Source organism: Enoplosus armatus, chromosome 23, assembly GCF_043641665.1.
Source record: "Enoplosus armatus isolate fEnoArm2 chromosome 23, fEnoArm2.hap1, whole genome shotgun sequence".
Classification (NCBI taxonomy): Eukaryota; Metazoa; Chordata; class Actinopteri; order Centrarchiformes; family Enoplosidae; genus Enoplosus; species Enoplosus armatus.
In genome coordinates, this window is record NC_092202.1 from 5,511,623 (window position 1) to 5,537,587 (window position 25,965).

The window sequence follows — 25,965 nt, forward strand, 5'->3', positions numbered from 1 at the left end:
TGCAACTCCATCTTAGGTTTCTGTAAATAAGTGTTTATATATACTGGATATGAATAAACACCATGTCACATTAGGAACCCACATGCCTCTGAATGAACATGTGCTCGGTCTCCCTGGGGTTTGGAAGACATGGAGATTTCTTGGAAAACAATGGGCGGTGACACTTCCACACCAGCGTCATCGCTCTGCTCCTTATTTGGTGTTGATATGCAAAGCAAAGGATCAAGGGCTGATGTGTCTAAAACTACACTGAACAAAACATTTGTCTACAGTATATGTACAATGACTTATATTTATCTTAATGTGAACAAATCAGACAGCTCTTAATTTCAGTTCAAGTTGCATTATTTAAGTATTAAATAACATGTTAAGGAGGTTAAATGTTATTCTTGTTTCACAAAGGGAGAAGCTTTTGGGTCTGTGCCACCTAATACAAAGAGCTGCATGTTTGGTATTAGAAAAGGTTACACTATGTTCCCTGAGATAGATGGGAAGCTTGAGGGCCACGCCTCCTCCTCCACTTCTTTCTCCTTCTACCCCTCATATCATCCTTTAGTTAAAGTAAAGCTAGTTTTGACTTGTACCCCTTGGTTGATCGGATAATGCCAGCATACAGGGCTTAGTGCTGAAACGCCTTTGTTCTCCTGGCATCACTGAAGCATAATCAAATTACAAACAGGAGATTCAGGAACAGGAGAACCCGAGCAAGCTTATACAGGTGGAGAATTTAATTTACTGTCGCCAGAGGAAGCCGTGATCAATCAACGCGTGGAGAGAATTAAATAAAGGAAGTAATACTCTAACCAGATAATAAAAGACATGCAAGAGGCCCCTCCATTAACAATTTTTCTCATCCCATCAAAACCATCACAGAGTGACAATAGCTCTGACCCTTTCATCAACTTTCATAATGGATAAGTAACACCTCCCTGATGAAATACGCAAGTAATTAACAGCTGTTTGCACTGCTCTTTCATCTGATTTCACAAATCAAACACTCACGTTAATGGCCTCTTATATCCTTTGTCTCTGTCTTTGTCCCAATTCAGATGGTTTCTTTTTAACAGAACAAGTCTTGAACAATAACTAGATAGGTAAATAGTATGGGACATTAAAAGAAATGTTCACACTCGGGACTGTGTGAAAATTATTAGTGCTGTCAGAAAAAGGGGTAGGGGAGAAATTGGTGGCACAGATGTCCCTGAATATCGATCCCTGCTCCCATTCACACGTGACTGCATGTGTGAAAGGGGCTTTGGTGAGATGAACCGTCATGACTCTGGCCCACTTCCAGGTTCTGTACTCATAGTTTATCAGGAGGGATATCAGCATAAATTCTCTTCCCAGGTTTCTTCTGGTGTGTCATTATTGTTTTTAACTTGCAGTAATCTGTCCTCTTTCATCTCTCTTTTAATTGGCTTCTGCTGCATCTGACCAGGGTGAGACTCTGACAGCTCAGGGCCATGAAAAATGTTTTATGACTTAATCTCAGATTTCATCACATGATCACTATGAAGAAATGACTTTCTGTTGAATTACCATGGGTCAGAATAACAGCTTTAGCTCTCTGAACATCATAAACTTCAAGCAGGTGAGAAAAGATAATTGCACATAACATATTTCTTATGCAGATAATCTGAGAGGAGCTTAATATCTCGTAGAAAAAGAGATTCCTGCACACATTGCATTCAAGACATTTAGTGAATCAGTACATCACACTAATGTCAGCTGCACACTGTGACACCTACAGCACCAGTGAAATTAGATGAGCAGGCGTTTATGTGATATATCTGCTGGCTGTCATACATATATACACATATATATATATATATATATATATATATATATATATTGCTAGCTGTTTCCAGTCTTTATGTTAAACTAATCTAACTGGCTGTTGGCTGCAGCTTTAGATTTAACGAACAGATATGACAGTGGTATCAATCTTCTCATCTGGCTCATCAGGATAAATACACATATTTCCTAAAATGTCAAACTATTGCTGTTAAACCATTGTATGGTTCAGATCATCGCTATATGTTGTCAGTGAAAAGAAGACATGTAATTCCAGGATCCTGACCGGAAACCAATGCAGCGTATCTATTCAATCTATTGTGCTAGATACATTTAGATGTCTATAGCACAAATGATCTTATGAAAGTGGTATTTTTGCCCCATCAAACATAGATACTGCTTTTAAAAGCGCTCTGGTAAACCAGCCGTTACTGTTGGTGTTATGGTCGGGTCCTTGTTGGAGCAAGCATCCCCCTGTGGTCTGCCTGCCTGGCACCACAGCCATTACCTCCGTGTTTGCATGTTATTGTTCCAATTTTCCAGCCACTGAGCAGCAAACAACCCTGAAACAGCAGGGTTACTCATTAACAGCCTTATCTGGAGAATCTCCATGCCTTTCACCACCCGATCTGTCACCTGCCCAGTTAGTTTCTATATGTGTGTGTGTGTGTGCATATTTTTCAGCTGATTACGTGAGCCTCCGTGTGATGGAAAGGTGGAATGTGTGTGAGACAGAGGTGAGGACCGGAAGAAGGGCTGCAGAAGTGTATCCGATTATTAAATGTGCCTTTTGGAAACTCCAATTAAGGTGATTTAAATAGTTTTATCACATGTATTCTGTGTACTATCATGTATGCGTTTGTGAGTGCAAGTCTTGTTTGTGTCCCGTGTGCACGTCCTGCACACACAGCTATGCATAAGTGTGTGCTGCTATCAGACAATGCTTGCAATGACAATGCTCAGTCACTAGATGGAAAGTCAGGAGATCACCAGAGTTACTACAAATCATCCTGATGGAGACATGAGTGTGTACCATATTTCATGGCAGTTGTGCAAAAAAACAACAGATGCCATCGTCATGGTGGCACTAGAGAAGAAGTCACCAAAGTCTCTGGGATACAACATCTGTGAACTAAATGTTTTTATAAAATGTCACAACAATTCATCCAGTATTTGTTGAGATTTTACAGACCAGATCAAAGTGGTGGACGGACGGACCGACAGACTGGCATTGCCTTCTCTATAGCCACGCTGCTAGCTTAGCTAAAAAGTGTCTCCAGGGTTTCAGCACGCACCCCTAAGTCTTTTCTCTTTGCTCAAATGGTCCAGTAAGCTGATCAAACACACACACACACACACACACACATCCAACTAAACACAAGCCATTAATTGATGGGAATACCTGTGACCTCTGCACTGACCCCTCCTTTAAGCTCTTAAGTGCTTACAGGCCACATGATGAGTAAAACCAGTGGAATATTACAGACTACTGACATTTGTTAATGGGACTGAAATGTCAAATATTCCTAAACTAAGATGGAAGGCTGGAGACACATTGATTTTACTACAAAATTCATAGCCTGTTGAAAAGGAGGGTGCCAAATACAGAAAATTGAGTTGACATCAAAATGGGCTCATAGAAGTTATGTTAAAGTTTGTTGAGTGGCAGTTTAATACATAAAAAAGACATGGCTAGGGGCATATGTTAGAAAGTTGAGGATTTTGCAACGTTTGGCCAATAAATACATTAATATTCAGTATTATCCACCAGAATTTTATATCTCTGTTGTGGTCCATTTCCTAAAGCTATTTTCTAGTAATTAATTTATCCAACCTCTTTATCCTGCTGTAATTACAAATGATGCAATTAGAATCAGTCTAATCTAATCAAGAGAACAATGTCAAATATAGGCTGTTTGACGGGTCTTTGTGTTTGATCACAAAGCCTTCGTGTAGGTATATTGATCAGCAGAGAATGTCGAGAATGACCTGACGTCGGGTCAAAAGAAGACTACATACATTTTCCTTCCTTTGTGATATTTGAATGTAAATAAAGAAGCATTTGTTGTAACCTTCACACTGTGTGATGATTTCATCCATACCATTTAATGTAAAGTCTCTGAACATGAGTTGAACATAAGGCAGCAGTTTTGAATGTGTTTTAATAGTGGCAGGCTGGTTAGAGGGACGATCCCACAATAGAAGAAAGCTTTTAAAGGAAGCTTTGACCCTCAAATCAAACACAACAAGACCAAAACCAGGCCGTACTGTCAACAACTAGCCCACTGACCTGTTTCCTAATGGTCAAGCATGTGTCCTGTGAGTGAGCAGTATCGCCACAGTTCCTTCTTCACTGACTTGGCACATTTAGAGTTTTTAAAATAGAACCAAACTTTTCCGATGACTTTCTTTGTGCAGAGAGTCAAAGACAAGAATCTGGGTCAGAGGTGACTGAAGTGACACAAGCATGTGAGCTGTGTTTTACTGTAGTCAGAGTCTGTTGAGGTGATTCAGGTGACCTTGTTGTTCTGTCCACTCAGCAGAGCACAACACTGGCTTGCTCAGTTTTGCAGAGATTAGTAGCCGAGGGTTATGTAACTCCTGCCTTTTGTTCTGCGCTGGCTATCATGAGTCAACAGTTGTTCAGGAAGAGACAGGGTCTCTCAGGTGGAATCTGAGGTTTCCTATGGAATCACAGGAGATGCTAATGAAGCAAAATGTGTTGGACATTAACTGAAGGACTGAAGGTTCAAGGCTCCTCGTCCTGCCTGCCAGCTGCAGCGTCCCTGAGCAAAACACTGAATCCCCTGAAGGAAGGACCAACCTGCTCATACAGAATTCCATAAACAAAACAACAGTTTTTATTTTAAAAAAAAGGCATGTGTATAAACAGTAAATACACCCACTTTTACAATTGTTTTCTTTAAGAAGAATCATTATTCTAAGTGTTGATACAGTAGATAAGTTTATTCTTTGGTTTTATCATAAACAAACAAACAAAAGACTGCAAAAAATACAATTAATATGTTATAAATGGACTTCAACATGATGCTGAGCCTGTTTATTTTTTGTTTTCTCAAACAATTTTGGAATGAGGAAATAGTTTAGCCTGTTTCACAGCATATCCTAATTTAAAGGGGAAAGACACTTTAACACTGGAGCTATTTAAGGAAGTCAGAGGTTTTTTTTTTGTTTCAACCAACAGATCATATCACGTAATTTCAGAATGTTAACAAGCATTTAGGAGACACACATCTTCAGCAGGGAGCAAACATTTGCATGCAGACAATATTGAACAATGGCGAGGACATGATATCAAAGAGAAGACTGTCTCACACTGAACAGGCAGAAATGCTCCTACTGGTGTGTTTACCAACTGTCAGATCTTTATTAAAGACTAATTTATTGTCTGCATGCAGGATCACAGTCGGTCATAACCTCCAGTCAGAGAGTACGGTTACTGCTACTAGCAGCATGGGTTTGGGTAAGAGTAGTAGTTTTTTATCATATGCAATGGGAATATATATACACACAGGATGGAAACACACCAGCAGGATTGCAGCATGTAGAGTGAAAAGTGATGTCTCAGTGAGCGGGCTAAATTTAGACTCTGGCGTCTGCTGCATCTTGAATAATAAGTGTGAATGAGTGAGAGTCTCTGTGCTTGCATGTTAGTGACAGAGTCAAAAAATGGAGAGAAAAAACGACAGTGACAGTGGGAGGAAGTGGTGAAGAGACAAGACAGAAACAGAGGAAGGCAAGTCGGGGAGCTGCAGCCTAAACGTGACTTGTCTTCCACCCATAAGCTGCCTTGTTTGGGGAGGGTTTCTCGATGTGGAAGATGTATCGTGCAGCAGATTTTGGAGGAACAGCTGATGGTTGGGGGAAAAAGATGGGAGGGTCCTGGAGAGGCTGAGCGAGAAAAAACAAGTAAGTGGGGGGGCGGCAGAAAGGGGCGGCGCTACTGTACTCATATGAAGGACACCATGTATATTTACTCAAATGCAACCTCTCATGTCAAAGCAAAACACAGGTCTGATGTGTACGAGGCAGACCTGAACAACTCCACAAGGCTTTTCTGTTTGTCGTCCACTGCTGGAGCAGCTTCTGGTCGCGGCGCAGAGAGGATGCTTTTGTCTCTTCAGCGCACACCTGGAACCAGGAAACAGTGAGAGCTTCTTTTTTATTTAGGTTTTTTTGTTTGTTTGTTTCTTTTTTTTTGTTTTTTTGTTTATCTTTTTGGCTCTTTCCGTTGCTCACACCAGAAGCGAAGTGAAGGAACGAGTCGTTTTCTTTCATCGCTTTCAAGGAGTCTCGTTGGATTATGAGCTTTTCGCTCGATAACCGGACTTGATGTGCGTGTAGACTGTGACCTGTAGCACCACCTGAGACACCGGCAGGCACCAGTGCAAGAGACAGTTTGGTTCACACCTCGAAGAAACGTTACAGCTGCACGATCAGCCAGGATTTTGCACTGTGAACGCGGGAAACTGACAAGATTTCCAACAGCCTGCACTTCTTTTTTTTCCCTGGAAAAAGAAGCTAAAAGCACAACCAAAAAGCCAAAAAGCGGGGAGCCAAGTCCAGCCATCAAAATGACGGACGGTGCAAGACAACGGAGCAGCACGTCTGGCTCCGCCAAGGATGCTGCGGGTGAGAAGGAGTCGGGAGGTGGAGTTGCGCTCAAGAAGGAAATCGGGCTCGTGAGCGCCTGCGGTATTATTGTTGGTAAGTCTGCGCTTTTGTCATTTATACTAGAGCCACATCTGCCATATGGTGCCACCAGCTGTCTAATTAACCCCACAACAATTCAACTTTCCATAGCAGCCATACTGCCTTTTAGTAGCCTACAGTTCATTCAGAAAGTATTAAAATGTGTGAGACATAAAGAGACGCAGAGGGGGAAAACGACAAATAGGGGGGAAGAAACAGAGTGTGCTGCCACCTGTGTAATTGATCAGATCATGTGATCAGATATAAAAGCTGCACTGGGATCAGATTCCACCGTTGAACGAGGAAGTTTATGATGAATATGTGGGAATTTCAAGATAAGGATGTTGTATTTTAACACAGAGTCAGGGATTTTACCTGCAGTTGTGCACCACACCAACATTTACAGAGAGAGAGCAGTGAGTTGAAATTATTCTATGCACACATTAAGGCATCTGTGTGACTAGTTTGAGATAAAACACACTGATTCTGGCCTTAAACTAGGATGGTACAAAGGCGCATTGTGTCCCAGAAACACATGTGATGACCACCTAAAAGGGCACACTCTGGTTTGTTTGTTACAGTAACTCTTTTAAAATGAACTTAGATCCCTCTCAGTCTCGTGCCTTCAGCCCCCACTGCAGTCCTTAATCAATGAAACTTTCATCACTTCTTTGTACCCTGGCCAGTGGTGATGATGTCGTCACCCTCACTCATCTCTGATGCTCAGAGGATTAGCCCATTCAGAGCAATTTGTAGGCTCACATGACTGACTCAGACACAGTGAGGTGGCAGGCTGTCAGCACGTGGACGGTCATAAATGTGTCATAAAATACTTAAGATATAAGAAGAGGCTTTGGTAACTTTGATGTCTTTTGTTTCTTATGTAGCACTCTGAAGTCTGAGAAACTAACCCTGATGATTTCATCAGGGATCCGATTGATTTGCATTGTGGGAAACGTAGCAGTTTGAAGTCAGGACATCTGGTCCTGTGCTGCGTCTCCTGCAAGCCTCTCAGTTTTGTGGAATTACTAGATCTAAAGCACGTGTAATAACTCGCTGGAGTAACACAAACACACATGGCCAATATAAACGTTTTTCATGGTAGAATAGTGTTTTCGTATTTCATTTAAGACGATAGCAAGTGTTGATTGATAAAACAAAGCAGATTTGTTACAGGATAGATACAGTTCAGGGATAATGTAAAGATGCCTGAGACTGATGTGCAACTAGCAGCATGTGCACAGTCACCACTTGGCCTGCATCTCCTCGATTGTGATGTTTCAGCACCAGAATGAATATATTTGCTATCTATGCTGGTAAATTTAGATTTTATTGGTTATCTTGATGATTAGACTCAATGGTTACTTATGTGTACAACAGGAGCTTACATTCTGTGCTGATTATTTTGTGGAGAAACAATTAATCATTTGGCCGATAGAATGTCAGAAAATTGTGAAAATGCCTTTTACATTTTACTAAAGCCCAAAGTAACAACTTTAAATGTCTTGTCTCGTCTCACCAACAGTCCAAAACCTAAAGATATTCAATTTATTATCACACAAGACAAAGAAAAGCAGCAAATCATCACAATTGAGAAGCTTAAGCTAGGGAATATTTGGTATTTTTGCTTGACAAATAACTAAATAAATGAATAGACTGTCTTCAACAATCTCGCAGGACTGTCATTGTCTGTTCTATTCAGATTTATGGTAAAAGTACAATCAGTTGACTTAAAGCAGTGAAACCTAACATTGCATTAATGACTTTATCTATATAATATTGGGGGTAAATGACACAAAATGCAGTAACGGGGCTGTACAGAGGCCAGTCAAGGGCGGTGAAAGCGATCGGTTTCATTCATTACAGACAACAAACAAATAGAGATAACTCCATCAGACGACAGGTCGATCAATACAAACACGGGGGTGAAATATGGCACAGGTTGTCCAGGTGGGTCCGGCAAGTGTGTGTGGTCTTCCGTGTTGACCTTGACAGGATGAAGACGGGGGGGAGGGGGGACTCATTCATTCGTGTGTTTCCACGGTAACGGGAGGAAAGAAGGGAGAGTGTGTGAGAGTGCACATGGGAGTTCCCAAGAGAGAGGAAGACAGAAGCTGGGGAGAAAAAAGGAGGACAAAACAGGGAGAGATGAAGAGCAACCTTGGCTATGTTCTTTACACACAAGACCACAATACAAGCTTAGAAGCAACCAACTTTAAACTCAATTTACACACATTTTTATTGATAGAATAACGTTTTAGCACCTTCCCAGGGCAATGACCATGTTCTGAGATGATTGCAAATATCGACAGATCACTAAAGATCTATAAAAGGCCTCTGCAAGCACAAAGGAGACGCTCCCTGTGCATGCTGCCAACATCTTCTCTCTGTGGCCTCACCCTGGAGCCTATCTTTGCCCCCACATTTAGATCATTTAATCATTTTCTTTATCGCTTTCCGCTCATCGACTGTTAAGAAACAGGCTGGCAGTGTTAAGCCACTCATGCCATCTTAGAGGATTGTTTTTTACGGCCGTCCAGAGTCCACACACCTCGTATGGCGGAGTCACCAGACTGTTCTTGGCTGGGGCTTTTCGTCCTTGACCAAGTCATTCATTCATGCTCGCTCAGCTCACACCGCCATGTGCGAGAGAGAGGCGTGGGGTCAGGTGACTCGTCTGAGCCCTTCGCTGCGAACATGCCCCGCTGGGTTTCCATGAAAAAAGGAGGGCCTAGCACATGAGGACATCAAACAGTTTCATGGCCTATTGTACAGTCCAGGCATTTACGACTCACACACACACACAATCCAGAAACATGCAAAGCCGGGAATTTGGATTAGAAATGAACTTTTGGCCACTTGGAAGAAGGCCCCGCCTTGATAATGCTGTTTTATTAGCTTGCCTGGTTTAGCTATGTCTGAGCTGGACTCCAATCTATGTGTTTCGCAATTGAGTTGCTGCAGAGACTCTAATTCACATCACTTTGATTAAATATTGAGCTCAGTTTTTATCCAATCACTGTAGCTTCTCATCTTACCGCAGAGCCTAAATCCTTAGTTGGCAGGCGTAATGATGACACCAAACTCTCTCTTTTTGCTTCCTCCTCTTTCTTGTAAGTTGCTTCAGTGTTGTAAATTGCTTTGGTGTAATAATAACTCACACACATGCATGTACACAGGCACACGGGCCTGCAGCAGCAGTCTGTGAGGGTCTGGCTGAGGGCCAAGCAGCAGGTTGCCTCAGCTTGGTGGCTGTTTGAACAGGGATTTAACGCTGGGTGGAAATGCAACAACTAATCTTACAGGGCTTTATAGAGGCGGATTAGGGTTATATCATAATGCTGCACAAACACACACGCTTGTTAATATTCATAGTCTGCTGCTGCTGGTGTGTCATTCAACCAAGTGTCATGGAGCCCCTAACAAGTAACACAACAGTTCATTTAAGTATTTTATGTAGAAATGTTCTATAATACACCAATAATCGTTCATTGTAAACAATAAAATCACAACACCCGTAAGCTGTTATTAGATATTTTCAACAGTTTTTTTAACCAGGAAAGTTCTCAAATCAAGAGTATCCTACCCAAGACATGCAGCAATAATAATGAGTAGAGCTGAAAGGATTAGTTGATTGCTGAATTACTCGATGGACAGCAATGCAGAATTACCAAACATTCCCCAAAGTGTGAGTATTTGCTGCCTTTCTTTGTCTTGTCTGTCTAGTTATGAATTTTCGGCCAAGACCAGACATTTGAAGACATTAACCTGGGCTTTAGATACTCGTAACAGGCATTTTCCACTATTTTCTGACATTTGATAGACCAAACAATTAATCAATTAACTGAGCAAAAAGATAAAATGATAATGAAAATGCTTGTCAGTTGCCCAAATAATGAATTACAGATTGACAACATAAAACAGATAACATAAACTCCAAATTAAACGGAAATGCTATTATAAAATCATGGATTAAATTTCTAATACAAATCATATAAAACAGTGCATCCTAGAAACAATCTAACTGAGATCTCAAAAGAACCTCAGAGCTGTTTAACACCATAGAAATAAGTTATGTGAAGTCTGAAGTGGAGCCTCAGCCTGTTGCTGTCAGAAGACATCAAACAAAGTCCAAGAGGAACAGAAATGTGCTCAGAGAGCATGTCTGAGACCAGGCCTCTTCCTTTGTGAAACAACAATCCAGCAACAAGGGAGGATATCAAAATATCCTGCAGTAAAAGAGGTTTGTAACAAGAGTAAGATTTGGTCCGGAAATATGACAAAGAGGCATGTGTGGCTGTGATGCGTGCTACCTCGAGAGATATGGCCGTTCAGACTTTTTATCGATTGCTTCTTAAAGTTGATACAAAAAGGTGCAGTCGGTGAAGAGAGAGCCGGCAGTTTAGCAACAGCTTGTTTTTAAGTAGCCCTGTTCCCTCTTGGCCTGGTTGGAGACAAAAGGATGTAAAAACGATGAGCACAAGAACAGGAAACCTGAAGAGATTCCACATTGGTCAGCATGTCTCACAAACACACAACATGCAAGCGTGCACATTTTCTCAGCCCTATAAAAGCACTCGCTCAGCCTTACATAACTGTAAAAATACGATCTCATTCAAACCATCCAGAACCAGCACGTTACCTTTATTACATCTGCAAAGTTGTTGCAGAAGCAAATCAGGGAGTTGGTAACAAAGGAAAGTGCTGAGTCAATGTATGGCTGCTTTATTCCCCTAGATGTCAAAGGTCACGCACCGAAGACCTCTGCTGCCATAAAGATGTCAACATAATCAGGGGTGCAACGCTTTGTTTGTCGTCTTTTTTACCTTTTACCTGCAACTGGTGTTACATAAGTGAGCGGCTGTCCTCATCACTCGCACGTGATGCATGTTGAATTTTCATGCCCTCCTCCCACTTTGTTTTAGATTTAACTGATCTGAGACAATAGATACATTATTTTTTGCATCTTTTCCTTTTGGTGCTGGATGTTGCAAAATCAACAAAATATTATTTTCTTATCATCATCATCGTAGTCTGTTGATTTTTATCATTAATTGACCTATAGTTTATTGTGGTTTAGTCCATCGGTTCCCACCCTTTTTATGTTTTGACCCCTTAAAATTAAGCAGTGTTTACCACTGACCCCTCGTCACAGGTTATGACCTCAGTATGGACATGAGCTGTGAACAGTCCACCAAAAAAAATCCAGATTACTCTGACTAATAGCTCGAAACCCAAAATATATTCAATTTCTAAGGATATAAAACTGAGAAAAGCAGTAAATAATATAAATAAAAGAGTCTGGAACCAGCATATATTTTATATTGTTAACATAATAAATGATGTAAATGACCACCACTATGTTGTCACACTATGCACCTAGCTGGATTTATAGCTGCAAGTTATATAGTTCATAGTTGGAAACATGATCCACACACACACACACACACACACACTTCATACCTTTGACTTTTGTACTGTAAAATGCCACTCAGCCTATCATCCAGTCAGCCTGTTATGATTCAAAACCTTCAACCTTTGACACTGACACCTTTTTTTATTGGCTGCTGGGTTCAAACACAGTCAGCTGAACCTTCATCTTTGACAGGAGAGAATCTGTCCGGAGGCTCGGACGGCTTCTTTCATGTCGGCCCAGAACCCCAACGTCCGTCGCTCCATCTTTCAGCTCCTGTGTAAACTGCCTGGCACTCTGATGCTCATTGAATCTGTCAGGGCATTATTCTGCATCTACCTCTCATCGCTCCTCCCTCTTTGTACTCTTTCACCCTGCACCCCATCTCGCTCCATCTCCTCATAACTCTTTGCTAAGAGGGCGGATCACAGGTTCCCTCTTTGCCAGATGATTCAACTGCTTCATTGCTGTTCAAACGGCGCTCTCACTCTCACTTTCTACTCATGACCTCATTCTTTTTCCTGCTCATTTTATCTGTCTGCCCACAACGCTGTTAGGCGAGGTCCCCCAATAACTATAACAAGTGATTTGTATTCAAGTAAAAGCACTACAGACAACTTAGGAAGGATAGCTAACTAACTCTCTACCTACAAATGTACTTTTGCTGAAATCGGGCTATTATGGTTCTTCTGGTTGTCTCAGTGAGGTTGGTACTAAAACCTGTGCACACTGACTGCATCTGTCAACTTTTATTTATCAAGAAATTGCTGAGGAACTTCCTGTCAATGCACAAATTATCACTCTTAATTCATGAGTTTGAATTAAGCAAACAGTTTCTGAGTTTTGGTATTGTTGGTAGCCGTAAATGTATACTTTCAGGCTAGCTGTTTCCCCCTGTTTCCAGTCTTTATGTTACGCTAGGCTAATTCCCTCCCTGTTCCAGTTCAGTGCTTAATGCACAGACATAGTGGTAACGAACACTGCTGTTGCATGGTGATACAGTTTAAATGTAGATTGATTTGAAGAGTTTGCTACACATAAATATACCTCATCATGAATAGTGGTTCTCAACATCCTCAAAAGTCCTCAAAAGGTTTTTAAAGGGGGTGCTCCAGTGACACATAAAAAAAAGAATGATCAAAATAGATACAGCAGATGCAGATATATGCCTTTTATAGACTTTTATTCCCTAATATGGGTCAAGCTCCAAAATACTAGATCCTATACTTCCCACATTTTAAAAACTCCACTCCCCCAGTTTGAAATCCAGGCTTTTCTTTAAAAAATTCTCAAAAGTCTCAAACCCAAGCTGAGATAACCTTTATTTTCTCAGACTTGACAGAGCTGCAGAAGACGTGATACGTGATTCTCAGGCTGAGTCGTACTTCCCATGACAAAATGGTGGAATGCCCCATTCAAATACACTAAAAAAGCACATTAAAACTTCTCACGACAATGCTGACAACAATCTCTTTTTTAGTCAGTAGTGAAACCTGACACCTCGTCCCTCCTCTCCCTCCATCAGGTAACATTATCGGCTCAGGTATCTTCGTCAGCCCAAAGGGAGTGATGGAGAACGCCAGCTCTGTGGGAGTGGCCCTGATCGTGTGGATCATCACGGGCGTCATCACCGCCATCGGGGCGCTGTGCTATGCCGAGCTGGGCGTCACCATCCCCAAGTCGGGGGGAGACTACTCCTACGTCAAGGACATCTTCGGAGGGCTGGCTGGGTGAGTGAACACTAGACATTCATAAAGACGTTCAGTCATCTACTTATAGTTTCATATAACATCTGAAGGTGTGATCTGAGTCACTAAGCATGAAGGAGACTGACATATAAAGGCATTTTTTAAGAAAGAGGAGGCTTGACTCTATATGTGTCATGTGCAGGAACCTTTTGGTTTTCTGGGTAGGTGGGGTTTTCTTGTAATTGGCATTTAGACATTTCAGTCTGGTGGTTTGTCTTCACTGCAAAGATGTTTCTGTAAAACATGATTTTGAGTTTCTCTTAGAGATATCTTATATTTATTCAGCGAGTAAAATAAATTCCTGGGGCAAAGGGACAAGTTATCATTTTGTTAACCAATGATGGTCGTTGAAGGCAATTTTTCATAATAACCAAAAGTTATTTTGAGGCTTATACAAGGGTGGATTTATTTATGGAGTGGTTTTTACTCACTCTCGGTTCACTAAGGTTTGATGAACCCCTTATTGACCCTGGCCAAACGTACTGTCTATTAAGAATATGACCCAGTTTTCTAGAAGAAGAGGCCTCCCAAACAATTAAAGTAAATTTGACATGGATTTAGGTGAGCATACCAACATGTCTAGATTCCTCTCTTTATCCTGGTGGATGAGCCTGCCGATGTAGGTCAGACATGGTGATCCGAAGCAGGGGGTCTTTTTGCCGGTAGTCAAGTGCAGAAGTTACATGTTGTAAAGCGAATACCGACTCACATGTCTAAGCACACATGGCCACAGTCACAAAGTAGTTTCTCACAGTGACTCACAGAATTACAAATGTCAGGCTGCTGTTGTTTTTTTGTTTTTTTTAATCTTTGTCAACTGGTTTTGAATTTCCTGTCAGCGCCCAGCCTTCTCCCATTCATCCACAACCACCTTAGCTTTAAGGTAACAGCGCTTACAGTAAACACTTGGGAACCATGCTAGGTTAATTTCCTAGCAAAACAATATTGTTTGTTAGCGTGGATTTTCACACACACTGTGCCTTTGCCCAGACTGTAAACACAGATTAGACCATTGTTTTTTCAACTATCACAAGGATACATATTATCAGGGTATTTTGGGAGAGGAATTCAACCAGACAAAACAGCCAATGATTGTTTTTGTCCCTTTGTACAGTAGCTATCAATACACATCAATGAACTTCAGATGCTCGGTTTGAAGTGTTGGGGCCACTCCGTTTCCCTGTGCCCTCTGTGTTCAAGGGATGTTTGTTTTTGTTGTCCTGCTCCTTTTATCCCTATGTGTGTGTGTATATGTGGGGGGGGGGGGGATACTTACATTACGAGCTCGTAGAAAAAGGGAAGAGCTTATAAAGTTGTACACTCAAACACAACATGAGGGGACAATGTTTGAAATACAAAGGCTCTTTGTTATGTCAGACTAATGAGGGTTGTTACACCCATAATCTGCAGCATATAGACTGCTATAGATGCCACAGGTTGCAGGAGGTCATTGTATAAAACTGGTTAGAGCGCGATTGTAAGATAAATATAATTGACTTGATGTAAATGGATAAAATGCAGGAGTACAAAGGAACAGATTAGTTTGTTTCTATTATTAATAGTCAAAACAGAGGAAATACTGGGAAATATATTTATTTATCCAGATTCATTCATGTGTCAAACTGTTATATTCAGTATAAGCCTTATATTAAAGGGGGCGGAAAAGATATTTCCATCTTTACCCAGAAAATCAGTACATTTTTAAGCATGCCAAAAATTCTCTACAAACTACTATGCAAGAACGTTCATAGAGCTTTGGTTTGTTTAATCTGTAGCAGTGAATCATATGAACTGCAAAGCAATTAGTAACTACAGCAGTCAAATCGATGTAGTGAAGTAAAAAGTACAATATTTCCCTGAGAAATGCAGTGGAGTAGAAGTATGTAATTGCATAAAATGTAAAGTAAAACAAACAAGTGCAAGTACATAAAAAGTACTGGCCTGCATTTTCATCTACATTTTTACATTAAACACACACATTCCAGTTAGACACACAATCCCGTTAAGGCAGTCAGGTGTAATGATCCCTCTATAAGCTTTCAGAGAATTTCATGGAAAAGCCACTCGCCTCGTCTCTCCTGCTATACTCAGCTAAACCCTCCTGCTCTCCTTCATCTCATCTCACCTCCCCCGTCCCCCCCCATGTATTAATCTGTTTGTGTAGCTCCAGTGACTGTCTGTGTCACTACTGACAAGGCTTGCATCAGTGTAGTATGTGACTCATCCAGTTCCTGTCAGATTCTATCAGTGAAAAATACGCATTTTTGTGTTCAGGTTACCTTGTGTTTTTTATGACCCTGCTGCTTTTGTTCATTTGGTTTCTGGTATGAAAGTTGTATTAAATGATCTTCTCTCTGAGAAAAAGGTCTTTCTTACAGAGAAAATGATAGAAAGAAGATAAAATACCCCTATAAAATCACTCAAAACAATGACTAATATCAGTAATGTTCTGTCATATTAGTGCATCATGATGTTCCTTCAAGTTTCCACAACAGTCACACACTAACAGTGTGAGGTTTTCCCCTTTGCCTTGTCTTAAGGGGCCTTCCCTCAAGACAATCTGTCAACTACTGACTAACTATCTATTGATTGTTCCATTAGTTAGCCTGTAAAATCTCATGAAAAAGCAAAGAATTGTCCAAGGTGACATCCTCCAATAGCTTGTTTCTCTGACAAATATAAAGATATACAATATAAAATGACATAAAACAGAAAGTGCATTAGCCTCTGTGTTTGTAACCGTGCCACCCCCTCTCCCTTTTTGTCTCAGGTTCCTGCGCCTGTGGATCGCCGTGCTGGTGATCTACCCGACCAACCAGGCTGTGATCGCGCTGACATTTTCCAACTACGTCCTGCAGCCTCTATTCCCCACCTGCTTCCCGCCGGAGAACGGACTGCGTCTGCTGGCGGCCGTCTGCCTCTGTGAGTAACACAGTCTGACATGCCAGAATAACAGAATAAAACCACGTAATGGTTTACTGTTCAAGTTATCAAAGAGTTCAAGAGCTTTACTTCCCAAACTAGGCTAGATTCATCGACACTTGCGAGGTCAGTGCATACACAGTGCCTGTCATGTACGATACCTGTGTGGGGTGAGATGTATGTGTCAGCTGTGTGTCATGATCATGACAGGAATATTCATCAAAGGAGTTTAGCGCAGTCATTAACAGAAATTGAACCCTTGCGCCTTATGAACCTACCTTCTCCTGCAAAAACACACTTTCCTGGTGACCCAGCTAACAGTCTCTCCACACGGGATTCGAGAGCAGATAGCCTAAAGAAATTTATTTTTGAGTGCACTTGTTGGCTGCAGTTACATCTTCAAAGCTGTCTACAAATTGTAAGTTATTTAAAGGCTAAATTACAGCTTGATTTATCCAGTTTATGTCACTCTATGTCCCTTTTTACTCCGAAGCTCTTCTGTTATTTAACCCGTCAGAGGTCAGAGGTCACCTCAGAGAAGGTGGACAATAACAGATAGCAGAGCAGCTGGAGGAGTGTAGCACTGAGCAGTGAGTGTGTTGAAGACAAATGGATAAATGTGTTGTCGCTGACATGACAGCGGTCGATTTGAATCCCTCAACAAAGTTCACACACGCTGGCAAAATACTGCAGGAAGCCTTCAGACAGAGAGACAGGCATGGACACCGGAGAAGAGAGAGTGTGAGAGTGTAAGTGTGAAGCAAACCTTGTGGAGGATTACAAAACAAGACTGTTAATCAAATAAACATCCAAAACTATTCCACAATCACTGCTTTTAGTGAGGCCTAACTCCTGCAACTGTAATGACATTTACGTTGGAAGCATGAGTACAAATATTCTTTTAGTCATCTTTTAAAATCACCGCTAAATGCTTGTCAGTGGAGAAGGGAGAAGGAAAAACACCTGTGTCCTTTCTTTTATGTCAAACTAAAAAAGGAAACTGGTTTTTGCAAAAGTAGGTGAGTGGCCAGGGTCAGTTACAGCAAAACAGGAGCTGGTAGAACTAGAGCTGTCATACTCACATATGCACAATTCAGCATGACGGATGCCGGCTGTCACTTGGGTTTTGTTGAGGTTCGTCAGTAGAAAGCTGCTGCTATGTGAGTCCATGTTGCCTACAATCAGTCTTTTTGTATTTATACTCCCTTACACTGAACTCCAAAGGGCTTTTTCCCTAGAGTTATGAAGCACCGGGGACGTCCTGTGACATGCTGTTCACTGGCAGATGGGCTCAGTTGGCTGCCCTGTTTGGCTTGACAATCTGGAAACCTAACTTTCCAAAGGCATGCACAATAACACACAACACATTTGTACTCAGTGAACCAAGAGATCCACTACGTAATTGCCTCTGCCAAACAAGTTGTGTTGATCAGTCAGCAGGACATCTCACAAACAAGTCAACAGATTTCATGTGTCACCCGAATCTAGCTGCAGCTGCTTAAGTTTACGCAAATAGGCCGAGCCCAAAAGTGTTTGACAGCCAATTACAGGAAAACTAAATACCAAATTTGGTAAAGTTAAGATGGCGGAGGTAAAAACAAATTGACAAAGAAAGTACAACCCTGTCTCTCTGAGGGATCTGTAGCGTTTTTGTTTGGATTAGAGACACATTGACCTACATTTACCTGTCTTTCTTGTTCCATGAATGCCTTAAAGCAAAATATGGTTAGTTCTGACAAGAACTGCTGGAAGTCGTAACTCTGGTTTGTTTTCAGCTAAACTGACTGTGATTGGCTGAGCCAGCAGAGTGATGTAGTTTCGTTCTTGTGTTGATTGGACAGATGTTATCAGGCAACAAAAAACCTGAGTTGCTGAGTCTTTATTTTTTTTAGATGTTTTATCCTTGTTTAGCTGTTGTTGTTCAGGCGAAAAGTGGGTGAGAGGTTAGCTGTTCCCCCTCAACTCTGAAGTCATCTTTGTTGTTTATGGTGGCAGTGTGCATGTGTTTATCTGCTTCTGCGTTTACACATAAATTCGTCCCCTTGCAGAATATTGTATAATAGTGTGCAGGATGTAACCATACTTATTTACCCACAAATCCAGTCATAGCGAGATTCCTTGACAGTCAAACCAGACGCCGCCAGTTGCTGGTCATTTTCAATCTATAGGGCAAACGTTTTCCAAGGTATATCGTTTCAAAAACATGCGGGGGGGGGGGGGGGGGGGGGGGTTCTCCCTGGGGTCCGACTCCTCCTACAGATGGTTATAACTCTGTCACGTTTTTCAGCAGGCTCACAGTTAACTCAGCAAGTTTCCACACACACATTTTGTATGCTCAGCTTACGGACAGCTGAGCGGCCCCATAGCTCCATGGCTCCACAGAATGTGTCCACAGGTGTTTACCCGCAGCCTGCCAATCAACAAAAAGGAGACACATGTGTCCTTAATGTAATGCAGTTGTATTAGTTCCTTGTGTCTGTGTGTACAGTGCACAAGTCAAGTCATAAGCTGATCTAAGTATGTATAGTTTCTCATTTACTGTTTTTTTGTGGAGGGGAGTAGTAGCAGCACCAGCTCTGTGGCTCTCACCCTCACCACAGCTCTTGTTCTGTCTGCTGTAGTAATTTTGTTTGCAAAAAAACCCCAGGAAATTTAAGTCACAACTTTTCCCCGCCTCTGCCCCCTTAAAACACCCACTCACCAACCTAAAAACATCATAAATGCCTCCACAACAACTCCAAAACAAGCCCAGTCTGCTAACCCCATCCGATCTACACATCCACAGCATGTGCATATCAGTGCAGACCCACGCACGTCTGTTAATGTGCATCTGCCTTTGTTCCCCAGCAGTGGCAGCTCAGCTCAGAGTTATTTAATGTGATGAACTTAATCCTGCGGAGTCAAACAGGCCTATTATTTAATGGCACCCTATTGGCCTGAACCCACTGGCCTGTTGTACCCAGCAGTACAGATCAAATCCATTATCTCTGTCTGTGTTAGCTCAGCCTCAAGTTGAACTGAGTTGAGTAGCATTTGTATTATCATTACAACTACTTGAATCACTGAAGCGTGAGGTGTCACAGATAACGGGTGAAGTTCAAGGCGATGATGCAGCGCGAGTTGAAGGTCGCTGCAGTGTTAGATGTTAAGACACGTCACATATGTTCAAGTGTGCGGCTCCTAATCTATCTCCTTTCACTGACCGGAGATCAGTTAACTTTCCATGAAGAAAACTCATGTGTAACATGTTTATCAGTGACAGTGACCAGTTTCGTAACTACTTCTTTTCTTGGGTAATAATCTGAGTGCTACTTCTGCAAACAATGCAGTGACAGTTCCTTTACAAGACCAATAAAACAGTCAACACATAAACCTTTATCTACTAATGTCACTCCAGAACATAATCATTCCCCAACCTTTCAACGCTGTCAGTACAAACTCATATTGTGCAGCTAAACATTTATTCAAACCCACCAAATTTAGTTTTAAATTCTGGTGGAGATCCAAAAATATCAATATGTCAGGCTGATTTATTGGGGGGAAATTGGTATAAAATGATGTACAAGATATGCAGAATCTGACAAAATGGTGCATTCAAAACAAAATATTGGGTCTTGGGTTTAAATATTTCACATCACAGAGCTTAGATGAAGGGACAGCATGGGATAAGGTTTTTCAAACCTTAAAGCCACTTCAAGGGAATTTCAGGGATAAAATAAGCACTAACTCTAGGTTTTGCTGTGTTTTTTTGTGTGTGTGTCTAGTGCTGCTGACATGGGTGAACTGCTCCAGTGTGAGGTGGGCCACCAGGGTGCAGGACATGTTCACTGCCGGCAAGCTGCTGGCCCTCGCCCTCATCATCATCATGGGCATCGTGCAGATCTGCAAGGGTAAGCTTAACAAAACGGCATCTGTGTATATGTCCATAGTACATTCCACCTTTGTCTGGTGGTTTCTGTCTATGTATGAAAGGGAAAAAGTCACACACACACACACACACACACACACACACACACACACACACACACACACACACACACACACACGTGGTCACTGGGGACATCTTATTCGGGACAGTATAGACTCCCCATGGACGCCACAGGGGTCAGGGAGTTGCTGGGGCCCCCTCATACATTAGCCCTCACATTGCTAATATCAGCACGCCTGTGTGGGTTTGCTGTCACAACATGGCTGAGGGCCAGTTATTACAGGGGCCACAGAGAGTAGGAGCCCCTGAAACAACAAAAATGGGGATTTCTGCACAAGTTTTTGAAGAGTTCAGTGGCTGATTTGATGGGAGACTTTAGGTCATATATGAGGGGGGACAGTATGTGAGAGTAGAAATACTTTAATGCTCTCTGAAAACATGCCTCAAGGAGGGATTTCAGGAAAAAAATGTAATGACAAAGGAGACAGAAACCAGATTCCTAAAGATCATGGATTATTTAGACATTTACCCCAAACAGAGTATTTGATCATTTCTCAGTGGGAACTCGGGAGATCCCAGCAGGTTTTACAAAATCACTTTACAGAGATTTAGCAGAATGTCTTTTACAACTTGTTTTACACACACTGATTGTACTAGATGATGGTTTGCAGCTGTGTTTCCTCGCAGCATGGCCAGACTTTAGTTTGTTTACCCTCACAGCAAAACAACATTAGCAAACGCAAGAGAAATGTTCAGGAATTAGACCTACTTAGTTAGGAACACAGAACACCCTGAATGAATGAGACAAAATTAAATGGAAAAGACCATTTAATGATCTACTTCTACTAAAAATGTCACCTAATCTTTCGCATTGTCTTCTCCACCTATAGGAGAGTACTACTGGTTGGAGCCAGCCAATGCCTTCGAGCCCTTCCAGGAATATGATGTGGGTTTGATAGCCTTAGCCTTTCTACAAGGCTCCTTCGCCTACGGAGGGTGGAACTTCCTCAACTACGTCACAGAGGAGCTGGTGGACCCCTACGTGTAAGACACTTTATCTGCCTCTCATATATCTCCAGAAACATTTTGTCGTTCCCACAGTGCCGAATGGCTTGTTGCTGCAGGAATATAGCTGGTTTTAAAGCTGCTTGCAGCTGTTTCAGTGATTAGCAGTTGCATACTTGACTAAGCTTCCCAGTTTAATCCTTGATCCCTTCTCTCAAAGCTCTCTGAAATTTATTTAACTTAGCATGGGAGGAAATTCTAACTATCATTCCCAGTATCTGGCCACTGAGCTAGAAACATTTCTGGTAGTATAAAATGGTTTATATCTTCATTTCCTCTGCATTTTCTGTCTTTTTAAATAACCTTGTTTTCCATTAATACACCTCCCCTAAGGTACAGGTTTTAATTTCCTACTTTAAATCCCCCCCTCGATCTCCTACTCTTTAGCTTTTTTTCCCTTTCTGTCTCCTAAACATTGCTGTTTTTATCGTCTCCAGGAACCTTCCTCGCGCCATCTTCATCTCCATCCCCCTGGTGACCTTCGTGTACGTCTTTGCCAACATCGCCTACGTCACGGCCATGAGTCCCCAGGAGCTGCTGGCCTCAAACGCTGTTGCCGTGGTGAGTAGATCAGAGCATGAGGCAGGGTGTTCCTGTGACACGATTCAAACACGCACCTCATAGCAGAGTGACTCTGTCGCCCTCTACTGATCCCTGCTGGTCAATGCTCAAGTCAAATGAGTCGGTTGATACCTTTTGTACCTCATTCATTGCACCCTCTAACCTTCATCCTCCCACTCCTCCATCCCAGACGTTTGGTGAGAAGCTGCTGGGAGTCATGTCATGGATCATGCCCATCTCTGTGGCTCTCTCCACCTTCGGGGGAGTCAACGGTTCCCTCTTCACCTCTTCACGGTCAGTTGGCTCGATAAGGACTTCCACCGCTTGATCCAAACAGTCTGAGCAAAATTTGTTTTCAGGGTTTTTTACTGCCAACCAGATAATTCAAACTCAATGTCAGGCAATTTGTCGCTCACTATATTGACTTTCTTCTAGTGCTCATTTCACTGGTCTATGAAAAAAAACACTCTGTGGCTCTGAAACAAGCAGGAATGGGTGTACGTAGACTTACTGTATATGCATTAACTGAATGTTTTCCATTGCAACTGTCACAGATTGTTCTTTGCTGGAGCCAGAGAGGGCCACCTCCCCAGTCTGCTGGCCATGATCCACGTGAAACGCTGCACTCCCATCCCTGCTCTGCTCTTCACTGTGAGTACTGCTCTCACCACTCCTTTCTATCAGCTCCTTCAGACAAGTCAGTTCCAGTCTCTCTTCAAGCAGCCTCGTGACAAACACTGAAGCTGCAGACAAAAACCACACACTATCAAACTTCCTGTCTCTGACCGTCCTTTCCTTCTTACTCCTCAGTGCCTGTCCACCCTTCTTATGCTGTGCACCAGTGACATGTACACTCTCATCAACTATGTGGGCTTCATCAACTACCTCTTCTATGGAGTCACTGTCGCCGGGCAGATTGTCCTGCGTATTAAACAGCCCGACATGCACCGACCAATCAAGGTGTGTTTATGTGGTGTTTTATGTGTTTTTGTCTCATTTTAGCTTTGTCTTTTTTCTTTTTTTTCCCCAGTATATTTTCGCACTTTATGTACCAAATTATGTAAACAAGAATATATAATATAATACAATACAATACATATGTCATATCTCTTCTGGTTAATTTCAGCATGTGACTGTTGATCTCTTTGCACTTTGTCTGTTGTGTTTGGCACATGATGACAGAGATGAATATGCAAAAATAATCAGTTAACAAAAATTTTACATAATATTCAAAAGGGAGAAACTATCTTCATGAGTGTAATGGGTTGTTGCTTTGTTATCTCTTCCAGGTCAGTCTGATATGGCCGGTCATTTACCTCATCTTCTGGGCCTTTTTGCTCATCTTCTCCCTTTACTCTGAGCCCGTGGTGTGTGGCATCGGCCTTGCCATCATGCTGACAGGCGTCCCCGTCTATTTCCTGGGAGTCTACTGGGACAACAAGCCACAGTGCTTCGACGCCTTCGTTGGTAAGTCAGCTTGTTGTGGGATGTGTCATATTAAAATAGTTGTTTGGGGAATTGTTAATTCTTCAGTATGGGGCGAGAGCTAGGAGGCAATTAGCTTAGCTTAGCTTAGACTGGAAGCATGGGGAAACAGCTATATTTGAAATATTTGTATGAAACATGACTGAATTTTAATTATTGATTCTGGGAGAAAACTATCTTGGCAGTTAATTAATCTCTGTATTGTCCAAATTAAAAACAACATGTCATTTTAAAGCTCATTACTGCCCCCTCTCCTGAAACTCTTCGTCGCTCTCTTCTTCCAGATAAGATGACGTACTTGGGCCAGAAGTTTTGTGTGGTGGTTTATCCGGCTGTAGGTAATAGCAGTGGGAGCGGAGAGGAAGGAGAGGAAATGAAGGAGGCCAGGTCTCCTCTGTCGAAGGAGGACGGAGACAACCACAAGTCAGCGGACTGCTAAAATGCACGCCTTTATCTCCCACCTGCCCCAAAAGAAACAGACATATGCAGACGTGGGTGCGTGTCACACACGGAAACACACATGCAAAGATACAACACACTTTTTCTTTAATATTTTTATTTGGTTTTAGCGATTTGTCACTCAATAATGTATAAGAGATGTTTGGAGTAATATAACCTCAAATTTTCTTGTCTGGGGTCCTTCAACAGTGCAATAAAGAAAGGTTAGCACCTTCCAACTCCTCAATACAGGTTTAACAGACACATTTAACCATCTACTACTCTTCATCATCATCATCCCACACACTCCATGCACACTCCTACTGTAAGAGATCCTTTTTCTTTTTTTTTTGTATTTTTTTATCTTTATCAAAAGACTCTTACTGTGATGGCTACGCAAACACCTTTTCTTTGTTTTTTTGTTGTCCTTTTTAGCCACATTGTAAATTTTGTCATATATTCAACACACCAAAGCTGTATTTTGATTGTCAAAGCAGAAAATCTAATTCAGATCAAGTCATTTTATGTCGTGTTTTGTTTTTAAAGGTGACTGTGATTCCGAAATGTTTCTCCTTTTTTTTGTAATTGTGATAATTGTTTATATCATTTGCCTTTTTTGTTATTTTAGTTTTAATATGTTAATTTTAGTTTTGTTGATATTCTTTTTTCTATTCAACATCATATACATCTGGGCCTATTTTTTTTTTTACTCTTGCAACCGTGGAGGTGTACACCTGAAAGCTAATGTGTGATCTGTACTTTGTGTTGGTAAATGGCGCACAGTTCTTAGTTAATTGCCTTAATTACAATATATTCTGTATTTGGATGCCATTGCAGCTCTGTTGTGACTGATGTGGAGAGATGGTTAATCCTCATAGTTTGGGGTAGTTTTTAATTTTATGGAAGCAACAAAAAAGTGTAATTAACCTATTAAAACTGCAAGTCCAGCATGGGGATAGATGACTTGAAAGAATAAATATAAGACATGATAGTTATCACCACCACATTTGCATTGGTCATGTGCAAACCCCTATACCGACACATGTGAATGCCTGTGTGAAAGTGAAGTATTTTTGTAGCTTAACATCTAGCTGTGTTTAAATCATTTTTTTCTTTATTTAGGGTGTAGAAATGAGAGTTTGTATTCATATAATTCACTAGAAGAGATTTTAGTGCAATATTAGTACAGACACTAGCAAAAAACTGAACATGCGCCCCTGAATGAACCCATTCTGTGTTGTCTGGTAATAGTTATGTATCTATACTTATTCTGTATATTATAGTAACAACACTCCACACTTCAACACACATTGTGTACTCTTGTGTCTTTCTATAATCCGTTTAGTGTCTCAGGGCATCCCCACTGCCTTCTCCTTACACACACTGCCTAAAACCTCCAGAACATGAACACTCGACAGATCTGATTGATTGCCTCTTTGCTAAATGTTTGTACTGGTGCTTTTAGATATCTTTTTCCTCAGGAGTCTCAATTTGACAAGCGATCCCAAAAATATCTCACAGAGGACGACAGATGTTGGCAAAAATGCGCATCAAAGTGAGGCCAGTATTGTTAAGTTTCTCTTGTTAAACTGTAAGGCGAACAGGGTGTCTTGGATGTCTTTACAAGTACAATGATTGTGTTTTGTGCCTGTACGGTTATTGTGTATTTACAGTATACGCAGACGGTCTGTATATTGTCTCTTAGTAAATAAAAAACACTGACAATGTTTGAATTTGTAATTCAGGGCCTCATTTATATATAAAAATGTTCCCAAACTATATTTTTATTCCATTGTGCGATCATTCATCAAGAATGTGATTAAATTCTTAGGACATTCAGTACTTTCAATAATGGCATTTTCCTCAATTTATAACACAAACTTTGTGAATTTCACGTT

General features: G+C 41.4%; 1 protein-coding gene across 1 annotated transcript; it reads left to right on the forward strand.

Moving 5' to 3' along the window:
* Positions 1–6,389: 6,389 nt before the first annotated feature.
* slc7a8a (solute carrier family 7 member 8a) lies at positions 6,390–24,068 on the forward strand. Its single transcript, XM_070930282.1, has 11 exons — positions 6,390–6,522; positions 13,446–13,650; positions 16,439–16,590; positions 20,355–20,480; positions 21,409–21,562; positions 22,021–22,144; positions 22,335–22,438; positions 22,699–22,795; positions 22,955–23,104; positions 23,434–23,611; positions 23,914–24,068. The coding sequence occupies exons 1-11, from the start codon at positions 6,390–6,392 to the stop codon at positions 24,066–24,068; spliced, it is 1,578 nt and encodes a 525-aa protein (XP_070786383.1).
* Positions 24,069–25,965: the final 1,897 nt, after the last annotated feature.

Excerpts from the sequence above, each read along its gene's own strand:
- slc7a8a (XM_070930282.1), top strand. The coding sequence starts at position 6,390 with ATGACGGACGGTGCAAGACAACGGAGCAGCACGTCTGGCTCCGCCAAG. Across the intron at positions 23,105-23,433 it reads ACATGCACCGACCAATCAAG|GTCAGTCTGATATGGCCGGT; the intron begins GTGTGTTTATGT and ends TATCTCTTCCAG. Across the intron at positions 23,612-23,913 it reads GTGCTTCGACGCCTTCGTTG|ATAAGATGACGTACTTGGGC; the intron begins GTAAGTCAGCTT and ends CTCTTCTTCCAG.